General features: G+C 52.1%; 2 protein-coding genes across 3 annotated transcripts in view; one reads left to right on the top strand and one right to left on the bottom strand.

Moving 5' to 3' along the window:
* LOC117869422 (zinc finger protein 2 homolog) overlaps positions 1-5,058 on the top strand; it is a 49,512-nt gene extending 44,454 nt beyond the window's left edge. Inside the window, exons 9-10 of the mRNA XM_034756261.1 lie at positions 3,427-3,698; positions 5,037-5,058. Coding sequence (XP_034612152.1) covers positions 3,427-3,698; positions 5,037-5,058 — 294 coding nt within the window. The remainder of the gene's footprint in view (positions 1-3,426; positions 3,699-5,036) is intronic.
* Positions 5,059-5,200: 142 nt separating this feature from the next.
* LOC117869200 (non-structural maintenance of chromosomes element 3 homolog) lies at positions 5,201-14,431 on the bottom strand. Of its 2 annotated transcripts, none has more exons than XM_034755822.1 (10): positions 14,336-14,431; positions 13,940-14,035; positions 13,350-13,413; positions 12,157-12,236; positions 11,429-11,523; positions 10,896-10,975; positions 10,763-10,805; positions 10,530-10,592; positions 7,503-7,617; positions 5,201-7,160 (listed from the first exon to the last, which is right to left on the bottom strand). In XM_034755822.1, the coding sequence occupies exons 1-10, from the start codon at positions 14,414-14,416 to the stop codon at positions 7,014-7,016; spliced, it is 864 nt and encodes a 287-aa protein (XP_034611713.1). In that variant the 5' UTR covers positions 14,417-14,431; the 3' UTR covers positions 5,201-7,013. The 2 variants fall into 2 exon arrangements, with proteins under 2 accessions (XP_034611713.1, XP_034611714.1); XM_034755823.1 differs by having other exon boundaries at positions 14,142-14,406.
* Positions 14,432-14,987: the final 556 nt, after the last annotated feature.

Below are 14,987 nucleotides of genomic sequence, written 5' to 3'. Positions count from 1 at the left end.
AAGTGTACACACGTATACACACACACACACGTTACATATATATGTGTATATAAAATGTTACATTAAGTGAATCCAATTTCCCCATAAGAATTAATATAAATGGGGGAGGGGTTATGTCTGTCTGGCAAAAAAAAATTTCCCTGGAACCTAACCCCTCCCCCATTTACATTAATTCTTATGGGGAAATTGGATTCACTTAATGTAACATTTTTCAGGAACATAACTACAATGTTAAGTGAGTTACTGTACAAGTACTGTAGTGCAATCTCTATCATGAAAGTTGAACTTACAAATGTAGAATTACATAAAAAAAATAGCTGCATTCAAAAATAAAACAATGTAAAACTTTAGAGCCTACAAGTCCACTCAGTCCTTTCTTGTTCTGACAATCAAGTTTGCTTATGTTTGCAGGAGATAATGCTGCCTGCTTCTTGTTCACAATGTCACCAGAAAGCGAGAAAAGGCATTCACATGGCACTGTTGCAGCCGGTGTCACAAGATATTTACATGCCAGATGCGCTAAAGATTTGCATGTCCCTTCATGCTTCATCCACCATTCCAGAGGACATGCATCCATGCTGATGCCAGGTTCTGCTCATCAACCATCCAAAGCAGTGCAGATAGAAGCATGTTCATTTTCATCATCTGAGTCAGATGTCGCCAGCAGAAGGTTGATTTTCTTTTTTGGTGGTTCATGTTCTGTAGTTTCCACTTCAGAGTGTTGCTCTTTTAAGACACCTGGAAGCATGCTCCACACCTCATCCCTCAGATTTTGAAAGGCACTTCAGATTCTTAAACATTAGGTTGAGTGCTGAAGCTATCTTTGTCTGAGTGATTGGCTGAACAAGAAGTAGGTCTGAGTGGACTTGTAGGCCCCAAAGTTTTACGTTGTTTTGTTTTTGAGTGCAGTTACGTAACAAACAATCTACATTTGTAAGTTGCATTTTCACGCTCAAGAGATTGCACTGCAGTACTTGTATGTGGTGAACTGAATAATACTGTTTCTTTTATCATTTTTACAGTGCAAATATTTGTAATAACATATATAAAATGAGCACTGTACACTTTGTATTGTGTTGTAATTGAAAGCAATATATTTGAAAATGTAGAAAAACATCCACAATATTTAATAAATTTCAATTGATATTCTGTTTAGCAGTGCAATTAAAACTGATTAATCACAATTAATTTTAATCACAATAATTTTGTTAATCATGTGAGTTACTGCAATTAATTGAAAGTCCTAATATTTACCTAATATAAGAAAATACCTTCGTTTTTTTAGATTAATAATTTCAAGCAAATAAAATATTCAACAAATAGAAAATAGTTTGCTCAGTCTGTGACATTCCAGAACCTCTGTGAATTCTGCAGCAGCAGGTGCGGCTGGCCTAGGGGCAGCCTGAGCAGCTTGGGTGGCCCCCAAGCCAGCTGCACCAGCCCTTGCCAGGGCAGTATCAGGCAATCATGCCCCTCCCCCCCTGCAGCAGCAGGAGTTTGGGTGTGGGAGAGGGCTCCATGGAGTCAGGTAGGGAGCCTGCCAGCTCCTGCTCTGGGGGGGAGGGGTGGCGGCCCATGGGCGCCACAGCCATTCTCTCCCCCCCCCCCCCCCCAAGCACCCACAGCCCCCCGCCAAGCACCCAAAAGTTAGTCAGGGGTGTATAGTACAAGTTATGGACAGGTCACAAGCCATGAATTTTTACTGCACATGACCTGTCCGTGACTTTTACTAAAAACAGCCATGACTAAAATGTAGCCTTAGTCACAGTCCAATGTCCACTGTCAGGGTGACCCAGTCTGGAGCTGGGGACCTCAGTCTTGCGACTCAAACTTCCCCTGATGAAGTGAGCCCACCCCTCCAAGCTCGGCTCATGTAGCCATTAGCATGTACAGGCCCACTCAGCAAAGTTACATGAATGCTTTCCCTGCCCTTCCTGGGGAGGAATTCCAAAGTTGGAGAGAAGGCTTTGGATTCTTTGACCATGGGATGGTGTTCCAAGGAGGAGTGCTAGGCAGAGACGGTCTCCACTTAACGAAGAGAGGGAAGAACATCTTCGCAAGCAGGCTGGCTAACCTAGTGAGGAGGGCTTTAAACTAAGTTCACCGGGGGAAGGAGACCAAAGCCCTGAGGTAAGTGGGGAAATGGGATACCGGGAGGAAGCACGAGCAGGAGAGTGCAAGAGGGGAGGACTCCTGTCTCAGACTGAGAAAGCGGGACAATCAGTGAGTTATCTTAAGTGCCTATACACAAATGCAAGAACCCTGGGAAACAAGCAGTGAGAACTGGAAGTCCTGGCACAGTCAAGGAATTATTATGTGATTGGAATAACAGTGACCAGGTGGGATAACTCACATGACTGGAGTACTGTCATGGATGGATATAAACTGTTCAGGAAGGACAGGCAGGGCAGAAAAGGTGGAGGAGTTGCATTGTATGTAAGAGAGGAGTATGACTGCTCAGAGCTCCGGTATGAAACTGCAGAAAAACCTGAGAGTCTCTGGATTAAGTTCAGAAGTGTGAGAAACAAGGGTGATGTTGTGGTGGGAGTCTGCTATAGACCACCAGACCAGGGGGATGAGGTGGACGAGGCTTTCTTCCGGCAACTAGCAGACGTTACTAGATCGCAGGCCCTGATTCTCATGGGAGACTTTAATCACCCTGATATCTGCTGGGAGAGCAATACAGCGGTGCACAGACAATCCAGGAAGTTTTTGGAAAGTGTAGGGGACAATTTCTTGGTGCAAGTGCTGGAGGAACCAACTAGGGGCAGAGCTCTTCTAGACCTGCTGCTCACAAACCGGGAAGAATTAGTAGGGGAAGCAAAAGTGGATGGAAACCTGGAAGGCAGTGACTATGAGATGGTAGAGTTCAGGATCCTGACACAAGGAAGGAAGGAGCAGCAGAATATTGACCCTGGACTTCAGAAAAGCAGAGTTTGACTCCCTCAGGGAACTGATGGGCAGGATCCCCTGGGAGAATAACATGAGTGGGAAAGGAGTCCAGGAGAGCTGGCTGTATTTTAAAGAATCCTTATTGTGGTTGCAGGAAAAAAACATCCCGATATGTAGAAAGAACAGTAAATATGGCAGGCAACCAGATTGGCTTAACAGTGAAATCCTTGCTGACCTTAAACGCAAAAAAGAAGCTTACAAGAAGTGGAAGATTGGACAAATGACCAGGGAGGAGTATAAAAATATTGCTCAGGCATGCAGGAGTGAAATCAGGAAGGCCAAATCACACTTGGAGTTGCAGCTAGCAAGAGATGTTAGGAGTAACAAGAAGGGTTTCTTCAGGTGTGTTAGCAACAAGAAGGAAGTCAAGGAAAGTGTGGGCCCTTACAGAATGAGGGAGGCCACCTAGTGACAGAGGATGTGGAAAAAGCTAGTGTACTCAATGATTTTTTTGCCTCTGTCTTCACAAACAAGGTCAGCTCCCAGACTGCTGCACTGGGCATCACAGTATGGGGAGAAGGTGACCAGCCTTCTGTGGTGAAAGAAGTGGTTCGGGACTATTTAGAAAAACTGGACGAGCACAAGTCCATGGGGCCGGATACGCTGCGTCCCAGGGAGCTAAAGAAGTTGGCGGATGTGATTGCAGAGCCATTGGCCATTATCTTTGAAAACTCATGGCGATCGTGGGAGGTCCTGGATGACTGGAAAAAGGCTAATGTAGTGCCCATCTTTAAAAAAGGGGAGGAGGAGGATCCGGGGAACTACAGGCCAGTCAGCCTCACCTCAGTCCCTGGAAAAATCATGGAGCAGATCCTCAAGGAAGCAATTTTGAAGCACCTAGAGGAGAGGAAAGTGATCAGGAACAGTCAGCGTGGATTCACCAAGGGTAAGTCATGCCTGACTAACCTAATTGTCTTCTATGATGAGATAACTGACTCTGTGGATGAGGGGAAAGCAGTGGATGTGTTATTCCTCAATTTTAGCAAAGCTTTTGATACGGTCTCCCACAGTATTCTTGCCAGCAAGTTAAAGAAGTATGGGCTGGATGAATGGACTATAAGGTGGATAGAAAGCTGGCTAGATCGTCAGGCTCAACGGGTAGTGATCAATGGCTCCATGTCTAGTTGGCAGCCGGTTTCAAGTGGAGTGCCCCAGGGGTCGGTTTTGTTCAATATCTTCATTAATGATCTGGATGATGGGATGGATTGCACTCTCAGCAAGTTTGCAGATGACACTAAACTGGGAGCAGTGATAGATATGCTAGAGGGTAGGGATAGAATACAGAGGGACCTAGACAAATTAGAGGATTGGGCCAAAAGAAACCTGATGAGGTTCAACAAGGACAAGTGCAGAGTCCTGCACTTAGGACGGAAGAATCTCATGTACTGCTACAGACTAGGGACCGAATGGCTAGGAAGCAGTTCTGCAGAAAAGCTGGATATGAGTCAACCGTGTGCCCTTGTTGCCAAGAAGGCTAACGGCATTTTGGGCTGTATAAGTAGGGGCACTGCCAGCAGATTGAGGGACGTGATCATTCCCCTCTATTCGACATTGGTAAGGCCTCATCTGGAGTACTGTGTCCAGTTTTGGGCCCCACACTACATAAAGGATGTGGAAAAATTGGAAAGAGTCCAGTGGAGGGCAACAAAAATGATTAGGGGGCTGGAGCACATGACTTATGAGGAGAGGCTGAGGGAACTGGGATTGTTTAGTCTGCGGAAGAGAAGAATGGGGGCGGATTTGATAGCTGCTTTCAACTACCTGAAAGGGGGTTCCAAAGAGGATGGATCTAGACTGTTCTCAGTCATACCTGATGACAGAACAAGGAGTAATGGTCTCACGTTGCAGTTGGAGGTTTAGGTTGGATATTAGGAAAAACTTTTTCACTAGGAGGATGGTGAAGCACTGGAATGGGTTACCTAGGGAGGTGGTGGAATCTCCTTCCTTAGAGGCTTTTAAGGTCAGGCTTGACAAAGCCCTGGCTAGGATGATTTAGTTGGGGATTGGTCCTGCTTTGAGCAGGGGGTTGGACTAGATGACCTCCTGAGGTCCCTTCCAACCCTGATATTCTGATTCCTGAACAGATACCGAACCCCCCACTCATAGCCCTCAGCCCCAGCTTCGCATGTCTTATACTGCTCAGGAAACCACCCCAAACAGGGTAAACTCATTAAATCTGTTAGGCCATCAAAGGGTAACGAACATGCCCCAGCCTTCATTAATCTGAGTAGAAATCCCCAAAGACTTCTGTCAAATCACACCGGTTTAATGAACCCATTCAAACAAGTTTATTAACTAGAGAACAATAGCCATTAAGTGATCATAAGTAAACACTTACAGGTGTTACCAAGCTAAATAGGATTTGAAAGACAAAGGTATCTCACCCCCAAACTTTCAGCAGTCCATGCAGTTAGGACCAATCCTCCCAGTTCAATGATGGTTCTGTGTCTTTCAAATAAACAATCTTGCTACCGGACCTACCCCCTGGCTATCCAGGAGTCCATCAAATGGTCCCACTTCAAGCTTGGCCTGGCACCTTCCTCACAGCTTGGGGTCCAGGTAAAGCCATTTTGCCCCCCTCAATGCAGGCTATGCCCCTTCCTGCCAGCAGCTAAACACCCTCACTGCACTCCCTGCACACCTGTGCTAACACCATTAACGTCCTGGGGGCCCGAGATTATAAACTGGGGGTGCACCTGACACCCCACCTGAGATCAAGGGCCCAGACACCCCATGCCTGAGATCAGGACTCCTGGCATGCTGGGTGTCAGAGCCCTAATGAAAGACAGCCCTTACCCTAGAAAACATGGTCTAAATAGACTGGGAGGTGGGGAAGGGAAACTGAGGCACAAAAGGGACACACCCCCTCTCAAAGCCATGGGATTGGGCACAGCTCCGGCCAACGAGGTGGGTGTACCTCTTGTTGCAGAATGTCAATGTGATACGGGAGCTCGAAGAAGCATGTGTGGTGCCCACCTGTGCCCTTTAAAGCAGGCTCTCTCCTTCGCCATGGACGTGGGGTCAGTGCTGTTCTCTTCACAGGGACTGTGGGGCTAGACTGGGGCCTCGGGCCCTGGCTCCTAACGTCACAGATTGCTGCATGAGCTGGCCTTTCAGTTTCTAGCCTGCAGCAAGCCTGAGCCGATTGCTCAGCGAGGGGGGGGGAGCTGCCCTGAGCATGAGTGACACTGCCGGGGTCTGCAGAGAACCTGAGCTGATCACTTGGCAAGGGGGGAATCGTCCTGAGTGTGCACAACGCTGCCTGAGCCGATCGCTCAATGACCTGGGGGGGGCTGCCCCCTGTGTAACTGTACAGCAAGGCTATGTGATTGCCACAGCGGGGCGCTGCAGGCAGGGAGGAATGCAGCAGCTGCAGACACAGCCCTAGCTCAGGTAACATACCCAGGACCATCACCTGCCACTAGCACCAGCGCTGTTCGCAGGCTGCTACAGCAAGCTGCTTGCTGTGCTCCAACTCTCTGCAGACACAGCTTTGTGCCTGGAGCTTCTTCCCGGAGATGCTCATCTAGGGCCCCTCCTACAAACAAATCCCCTTCCACACAGGCAGCAGGCAAGAGCTTAGTGTGCTCCTGGCCTCCAGAAACTCATCACCTGTAGTTAAAATCCCACTGCAGAGAATTGCATACTCCACTAAGGGGACTTTATTTGAAAGCGTCGTGGGTGAATCACAAGGATCAGAGGTCATGTCAATGCCCAGCTCTGAGCCAGCCCCTGCGTGCGGCAGAAACCCACTCCATGGCAACTCCGGAGGGAGGGGTTCACACAAGCTGCCCATGTCCCCCTCCAGAAAGGTGAGGAGCGGTCTCTGCAGCTGAGCTAATCAACATACAACAATCAAACTGCATTTTACAACCCATTTGTCCATGGGCCATGTCTCAGGTGGGCTGAGCTCAGGAGGGCAGAGGCAGCTGCCACAGTGGACCCTTGGGTGCTGGATGCTAGGCTCAGCATGGGCAGATGCCACAGCTCCCCTACTTTTCAGGTCTGCTGGTTCACAAGGCATCATGGGGCAGACCACCTGTGGGTGAAGTGGATAGGGCTCACCGGGTCCTCCTCCGTGCCCCCTGGCTGGCCCCACCAGTGTCTCCAGGGGTGCTAATGTCTTGGAACAGACCCCCCGCAGCTGCCTCCTCAGCTGCCGCCTCAGTGTACTGGGTGCTCCAGGCCTTGGGGTCCTTGTTTTGGATCTGATGAAAAGAGACCAGAAGGGAGGATTGAGACAGCTGGGCTGTGATCTCCCCCAGGGCCTACATGGGCAGCAGCAGCCCTTAAGGGACAGGTCTATTGCCCTCTGTGGAGGACCCCCTTGCCCAAGCACCCTGGGATACCCCCAAACCTCAGTTCCCTTGGTTGCCCAGGGACTGTCCCCCCATTTCCCCAAGACCTGCCCTGTAGGATTTTAGTCTTCATTTCCCCACAGCTCTCTCTTAGTGACCCCCACCTCCAGGCACTCAAGGGGGCTCAGGCTCTGCTCCCCCTAAATCTGAGCCCTCCCCTTCCTTAAGGTCCCCCCCCCCGTAGGCAGGTACCTTGGCGACAAAGCGCAGGATCTGCATCTTGGAGGTCTCCTTGGCAGCCCGTGCCCCCCACTGGAACTCAAACTCGGGTGGATCTGTGTGGGGTATGCGGTTGTATTCCAGGTACCTGATGGGACAAGAGCACAGCAATCAGCAACCATGCCCACTTCTCCAACCCGTCAAATCACCGCGCCCCCTCCACTGTCACTGAGCCCACATAAATCCCTGCCCCCCTCAGCCCCACTTCCTCCTAAAGAGCAGCCAGCTGACCCCAGTAATCTGCTCCCAGCATGGCCGAAGAGGTAGAGCAGTGGGCTCAGGACACCTGGGTTCTAGCTCGCCTGTTACTCCTGTCCTCACAGCTCCTTGGGGTGTAGGCTCCACCCCCCCACTGCAGCTCCATGCCCCTTCCCTTGGGGCTCTCCATTCTCCAGAGCCCCTGGGGCCAGCCCTCCTTTCTGTTGCCAGAGAGAAAGTGGGCTGCTGGATCTCCCCAGCCCACAGAGAAGGGCAAAGGGCCAGCCCAGGCTGTGTGCGTGTCCGATGCCCTCCAGCACAGGGAACCGGCCTCCAGGCTGACTGCAGGCGGGGGCGACGAGATAATCTGCGGCGTGGTATAAACAGCAAGGCTGTGGGCTCCGCCATGGCTGCTCTGTACACGCCGGCCACATGGAATTTGAACCACCTGCCCCCAGGCTCGCAGAGAGCAGCCACCCAACCTGCTGGGCCATTGCAGCACCTCGAACAGGGCCCAAATCTACTGATGTGCAAGGAGGGTGAGTGACAGAAGGACTCCTGGGTTCTGTGCCTGGCTCTGGGAGGGGATTGTGGCCTACTGGTTAGAGCAGGGGGCTGGACGCTAGCTCTTCACCTCCCCATCCTATTAGATGCTGTGACATTCTATATATATAATTGTGATATTGCATATAAAACAGGCCTTGTGAGGTATCAGGGAAAGGTTATGATCAGCTGAATGTCACTGTTCTATCTAAATATTGTGAGGGGCAAGGCCAGATGGCTATAGAAAAGTAGTGGGAGATAGATATATTAGCCCCAGGTTAAACAAATCCCTGGTACCAGGATAAGTAAATGGCAGCTGCTCCAGGTCAATTAAGACACCTGGGGCCAATTAAGAGCTTTCCAGAAGGCAAGGAGGACACTAGGTTGATTGGGACACCTGAAGCCAATCAGGGACTGGCTGAAACTAGTTAAAAGCCTCCCAGTTAGTCAGGTGGGTGCGCATGTCAGGAGCTGTGCAGTGCACACCGTATCAGGCACAAGGAAGGAGGCCCTGAGGTAAGGGTGAAGTGGAGCTGCTGTGGGGAAGTAGCCCAGGGAATTTTAGGAATAGGACACGTACAAGGTCAGCTACCATAGCTGATACTATTAGGGTCCCTGGGCTGAAGCCCGGAGAGGCGGGCGGGCCCAGGCTTTCCCGCTTTGCCCCCCTGATTAATCACCAGACTGGGAAACAACAGAGACTGTGCAAGGGAGGATAGCTTCTCCTCCGCTCCCTCACTGGCTTATGATGAAAATGGCTCAGTGACTGACTGTTGTCTCTAGAGAGAGGGTCACAGTGAGCCTCTGAGCTAGCGAAATCCGTCAGGAAACGCAGGACCCACGGAGACAAGGACAGAGCTTTGTCACAATATGTTTTTTTTTTTTTAACTTCATATACATTATTGCGTTGTATTGTTGTCACTAAAATACGCTTTGGGTTTGGGAAGCACCCAGATACTAGCTCTCCAGAGACAATGCCAAGGAAAGTAACCAAGGTCCAGGCGGGTGTCAAACAACTATTAACAGCCATTGTCCAGCAAGCGAGTTACAATTCGATGACTTACTCACAGGAGACACACCAGGGTATTGCTTCACCTTGTGACTCAGCAATGCCCACCAGGCATGTCTGGACTTGTGTTCTTCAAGCACATGGGACTAAGGGAATAAAACAAGCCCAGCATGTGGCCATGGTGTTCTTTCTCCTGCTCCCACCTATGCTGCAAGCAACAAAGACATTCAGAAGACTGAAGACTCCAACAGAAGGGACTGGCCCTGGTTGAAGGGACAAACCTGTATATTAAAGACTGCAACATCCAGTGGGGTGAGAAAAACTGCTTTATCTAGATGTTGCCCAGTCTAATAGGATTGAGAGTTTAGACTGTGTGCTTATATTCTCTTTTGGTAACTATCACTTAATCTATCTTTTGTAGTCAAACTTCTTTTACGGTTTATCTTTACCAGTGAGTTTGCTTGAAATGTGTGGTAAATCTGCTCGGGTTTGTAAAGGCTGCTGTATATCCACTTTCCATTGATGAAGTGGTGAATCAATTAATAAATTTGCACTGCGCACAATGATATATGCCTGAGGTACAAGGCTGGGAGCTGTGGGAGGAGGGGATTTGGCTCTGGTGCCTTTCTCTGGCCTTGGCTACACTCGGGACTTCACACCACTGCCGCGACAGCGCTGTGAAGCGCGAGTGTAGTCGCACCGCCAGCGCTGTGAGAGAGCTCTCACAGCACTGTATGTACTCCACCTCTCCGAGGGGAGTAGGTTGCAGCGCTGCAAGCAAGCGTGCAGCGCAGCAGGCACTAATTACACTGGCGTTTTACAGCGCTGTACTCGCTGCGCTCGGGAGGGTGTTTTTTCACACCCCTGAGCGCACCAAGTTGCAGCACTGTACAGCGCCAGTGTAGCCAAGGCCTCTGTGTGATTCATATGTGGCTCTGGGAGCATTCATGCAATCTAGCTGGGGGTGGGGCTCCACATGTGGTTGTGCTGAGTGATCACAGTCCCTGGAGGGGGTTGCTGCTTGTCACTAGCAAAACATTGTGAGAGACAGCCCAGGCTGGACTGTTACGGGGGCACAGCGGTCCCACAGCCCCAGGCTGCACCCCAGGGATCCAGTCACAGACCTCACTCCCCTCCCAGAGCCAGGCACAGAACCCAGGAGTCCTGGCTCCCAGCCCACTCTGCTCTAACCATTAGACACCACTCCCCTCCCAGACAGAACCCAGGCATCCCGACAAGCCTAAACTTACTTTTGGCGGACAAATTCCTCAGTCACCAACTTCTTGACATCCCCAAAGATCTCGTGTCTCACTCTGGAGGGGTTGTGGATAGGAATGTGTTAAAGGGGCATGGCCTCAGGGCACAGGCCCCTGCTGCTCCACCCCCCACTCTGCAAGCCCCATCATTGATTAGCTGGTGCCCAGAGAGGGAGGAGCCTGCAGGGGACAGCGTTAACCCCTGGTATCCCAGACCCCGCACCTACCCAGGGTCAACTCGCAGTCTCCTCAACATCTCCCACACAGCAGCTGAAAGGGCAAAGTGAGAATGTCAGTCAGGAGGCGGAGCCTGCAGGGAAAGGGAAAGGGCAAGGCCCGCAGGGAAGGAGCAGGGCTTACATTCTTTAGCAGCATTGCCTTTCATGAAGAGGAAGCTGAGGATGACAGTGAGGAGGCCCAGCTTTGCTGTGCAATCATCCCTGCAACACACAAGACGGGTGTCACTCACCCAGGGAACTCTGCGGAGGACTAGGGATCTGAACGAGGAAGCAGAGGGTTTAATGGCAGAGCAAAGACTCCTCTCAAACCTTCCAGAGCTGGAAAAAGAATCCTGGCTCAAAGCCTCCCCCACTTTAACCACTAGAGCCAGGGACAGCCTATAGACCTCCCAGCAGACCTCCAGTCACATGGACACTGCAAGGTAGCCTTCTGGCCACTAGGGGGCAGAGGAACACAATGCCAGGATGGGGGCATGCAGGGATCAGCCATGCCAGTTTTATGTGGGGGTGGGGTTGGGTGGGTGGGTGGAACCTAATGACAAGGATCAACTCTTAAAGGCGTGGAAGCCTCTTGATGGGGGGGGGGGGGGGGGGAAATGGAGGAATCGGTCATGCTGCCTCCCACCCCAGCCAGCCAGTCCCCCCCAACCTTACTGTTTCAGGTTATCCACTTCCAGGCGCGGCAGGATGCTGACCAGGATGTAGATGTGATGCTTGGGGTCTATCTCCATCAACTGCAGCCCAAAAACCTGGGGGAAGAGGGGGGGGAGGAGGTTAATTTCAGAGAGGCATGGGATGGGGAGTGGTGTCTTGTGGTTAGAGCAGGGCATGATGGGAGGAGCCAGGACTCCTGAGTTCTATCCCTGACGCTGGGAAGCGAGTGGCAAGAGGAAAGGGCTGCAAGTAGCCAACATAATACTGACCAAGAACATCAAGATTATGTCTACACTACAGACATAATGCAGCTGCTCTATGCTGGCATGTAGTGTGTAGCCACTCTACGCCGGCGGGAGAACACACTCCTGCTGACATAACACTGTCCACACCAGCACTTTGGCTGGTGAAATTTATGTCGGTCAGGGGTGTGTTTTTTCACACTCCTGACCAACATAAGTCATAGTGCAGACAAAGCCCAAGGCAAACACAACAGTTTTAAAAGGTTTTTAAAGATCACTCAGCTGAAAGCTAGTCCCTCATGCAACATGTAGCCCCTAGCACCCGGCACTGACAGGCAGGGGAGAGTGCCCTCTGCCAAGCTCCCCGCAGCACAGTACCCCCTAGTGCCCAGCACTGATTGGCAAAAGAGAGCGCCCTCTACTGAGCCTGCCAGGGGAGTGTGTCCCTAGCCGAGCCCCCCGTTCCACTCCCCACAGCATGGTGACCTGCTGGAGAGTCCTGCCGGCTCGCTTAATGATCTCAGAATAGACGCCTCTGTAGTCTTTGATGACATTTTTCAGGATATCTACAAGGGAGAAGAGAGGGAGACATGTTACAGCTATTCCCATGGCTCCTAACACTCCCTGCTGGCAAGACCGTGCCCCTGCAGTGGTAACCCTCTAACCTAGCAGAGGCAGTAGAAGAATCCTAGAATATCAGGGTTGGAAGGGACCTCAGGAAGTATCTAGTCCAACCTCCTGCTCAAAGCAGGGGTAATCCCCAACTAAATCATCCCAGCCAGGGCTTCATCAAGCCTGACCTTAAAAACCTGTAAGGCAGTGGTCTCCACACTTTTTTGATCGCGCACCCCTATCAGTAAAAATTTCTTAGGCATGCACCCACTGCTGCGCCAAAACAAACAAAAAAGCTGCTCAGACTTCCGCCTGACGAAGCAAAAAAACGCTCCTGCTGCCACGCACCCCCAAGGATCCTCACATGCACCCCACTTTGGAGACCACTGCTCTAAGGAAGGAGATTCCACCACCTCCCTAGGTAAACCATTCCAGTGCTTCACCACCCTCCTAGTGAAAAAGTTTTTCCTAATATCCAACATAAATCTCCCCCACTGCAACTTGAACCAGAAGTAGAATCCACAGGTCTTGAGTTGTAACTTTTTAATGACTGTTTCAGCTACATTCCCCTCCTCATTAGATACCCCTCCCAGGAATCCCACAGTCTACCCCAGTCAAACATTATTGGTGACCTATACAAAGAGGATTGGGAAATGAGGACTCCCAGGTTCTGTCCCTGCCTGTGAGGGGAGTGGGGTCCAGTGGTTGGAGTGGGGACAGCTGGAAGCCAGAACTCCTGGTTTCCATCCGTAGCTCTGAGAAGGGAGTGGGGTCTAATGGATCAGAGCAGAGGAGGCTGAGTCAGGACTCTCGGGTCCTATCACTAGCTCTGGAAAGTGGGGGGAGGTTAGAAAAAGGCTAATCAAAGCATGCAGATGCAGCACAGAAGGAGGAAGCTAGAGAAAGTCACTGTGGCCGAATGGCTGAGTCCTGGCTCTGCTACCTCAGAGATCTGGATTCAGACCGAGTGGGGAATAGAAATGGCCTCAGGAAGCCCCTCTGCTAATTTGAAGGGGACTGCAAAACCTCCCCCCCCAAAGTCCATGACCATCTAGCAGGCCTCTTACCTGCCCGTTTGATGGGGATTTTCTTCTGATCCTTGACCAGCAGGTATTGCACCAATTCACTCACCTGCAGGTGGAGGACAAGGTGCATTACCCAAAAGGAGGCGGTTCCCATGGGGGAGGAACAGGCCCCCCACGTAGGGTTGCCAGTTTTAGTTAGCTGGATTCCTGGAGGTTCCATCCCATGCTGTAATCCAGGGGTTGGCAACCTTTCAGAAGTGGTGTGCCAAGTCTTCATTTATTCACTTTAATTTAAAGTTTCATGTGCCAATAATACATTTTAACGTTTTTAGAAGGTCTTTTTCTATAAGTCTATATGTAAAGTAAAGAAGGGGTTTAAAATGTTTAAAAAGCTTCATTTAAAATTAAATTAAAATGCAGAGCCCCCCGGACCGGCGGCCAGGACCTGGGCAGTGTGAGTGCCACTGAAAATCAGCTTGTGTGTCGCCTTCGGCACCCGTGCCATAGATTGCCTACCCCTGCCCTAAGCTTTAGTTCACGATTAATATGTAATTCCTGGAGACGCCAGGCCAATCCTGGGGGGCCGCCAACCCCCCCACCCCGCGTCACAGCGCCCCTCCCCCTCCACCCACCTTCTGATCCACGTGAGCCGGCGAGAGTCGCTCCAGGTTCCGCTGCACCTGGCTGGCGCTCTGGCTCAGCGCATAGTCCTCGTCCGGGTCTTCCCCCTGCGCAGGGCGGGAGGCGCATCAAAGGGGCAGGAGGGGCGCACGGGCCGTTCCCTGCCAGCCCCGGTGGGGGCGGGAGAAGGGGCCCCCCGGGCTCGCGCCGTACCTGGGAGGGGCCGGGCCCCTTAGCGCGCCTCTTCTGCGCCATCGCCGCCGGCCGGCGCCTCAGCCCGGGGTGTGGCTGGCTCCCTGCGCGCAGCCCCCAAGCGCGGGCCCAGGCGGGGAGAGTCCCCCGCGGTCACCCCCTCACGACGGGGCCGTCCCCGCCCAGCCCGCCGGTCCCCAAGGGCTGCCCCTCACCCCGCTCCCCCAACCGATCGAGGCTGTCTCGCTCTCGCCTCCCTCCGCTTCCCGCGCAGCCCGACAACACCCTCTGCGCATGCGTTGCGTGGCGTTACGTCACGTCACTCCTTCGCGCGCGCCATCGCCTCTCCGCCAGCCCCGCCCCCTTTAGCGTCACTCCTCACCCGCCCTCCAAGCCCCGTCCCCCCGGGTTTGACATACGGCGCGAAAATGGCCCTTGGGTCCCAGTCAGTCACAGGAAGGGGGAAGGCGCCCCTCCCCCACACCACAGCGGCGCGTGCCCCAGGCCGTGGCCTCCTGGGCCCTCCGACCTAGACGCTCACACGGGCCCCTCCCCCGTTACAGCAACATGGCCATAGCTCCTGGGCCTGCGCGTGCTGCTGCCCCCCCCCCGCCTTGGGGGAGTTTCAATCAGGGTTTACAGTTTGGTCCAGTGGCTCTCAGTCTGCACCCCCACAATACACATTGTTCCAGCCCCCTGAACATGACCCCCGAGCCACTGAGCCCCCCAGCCCACGTCACCACCCCAGGCCCAACTTGGCTGCAAGAGACCTGTTGCCTAGGGTTACCATATTTCAACAAGCAAAAAAGAGGACGGGAGGAGCCCCGCCCTAGCCCCGCCCCTGCCCCTCCTACTTCCCGCCCCCCC

Source organism: Trachemys scripta, chromosome 23 (assembly GCF_013100865.1).
Source record: "Trachemys scripta elegans isolate TJP31775 chromosome 23, CAS_Tse_1.0, whole genome shotgun sequence".
NCBI classification, from domain to species: Eukaryota; Metazoa; Chordata; order Testudines; family Emydidae; genus Trachemys; species Trachemys scripta.
The sequence above is the reverse complement of the archived record's forward strand: the minus strand, read 5'-3'. Positions and strand labels throughout refer to the sequence as shown.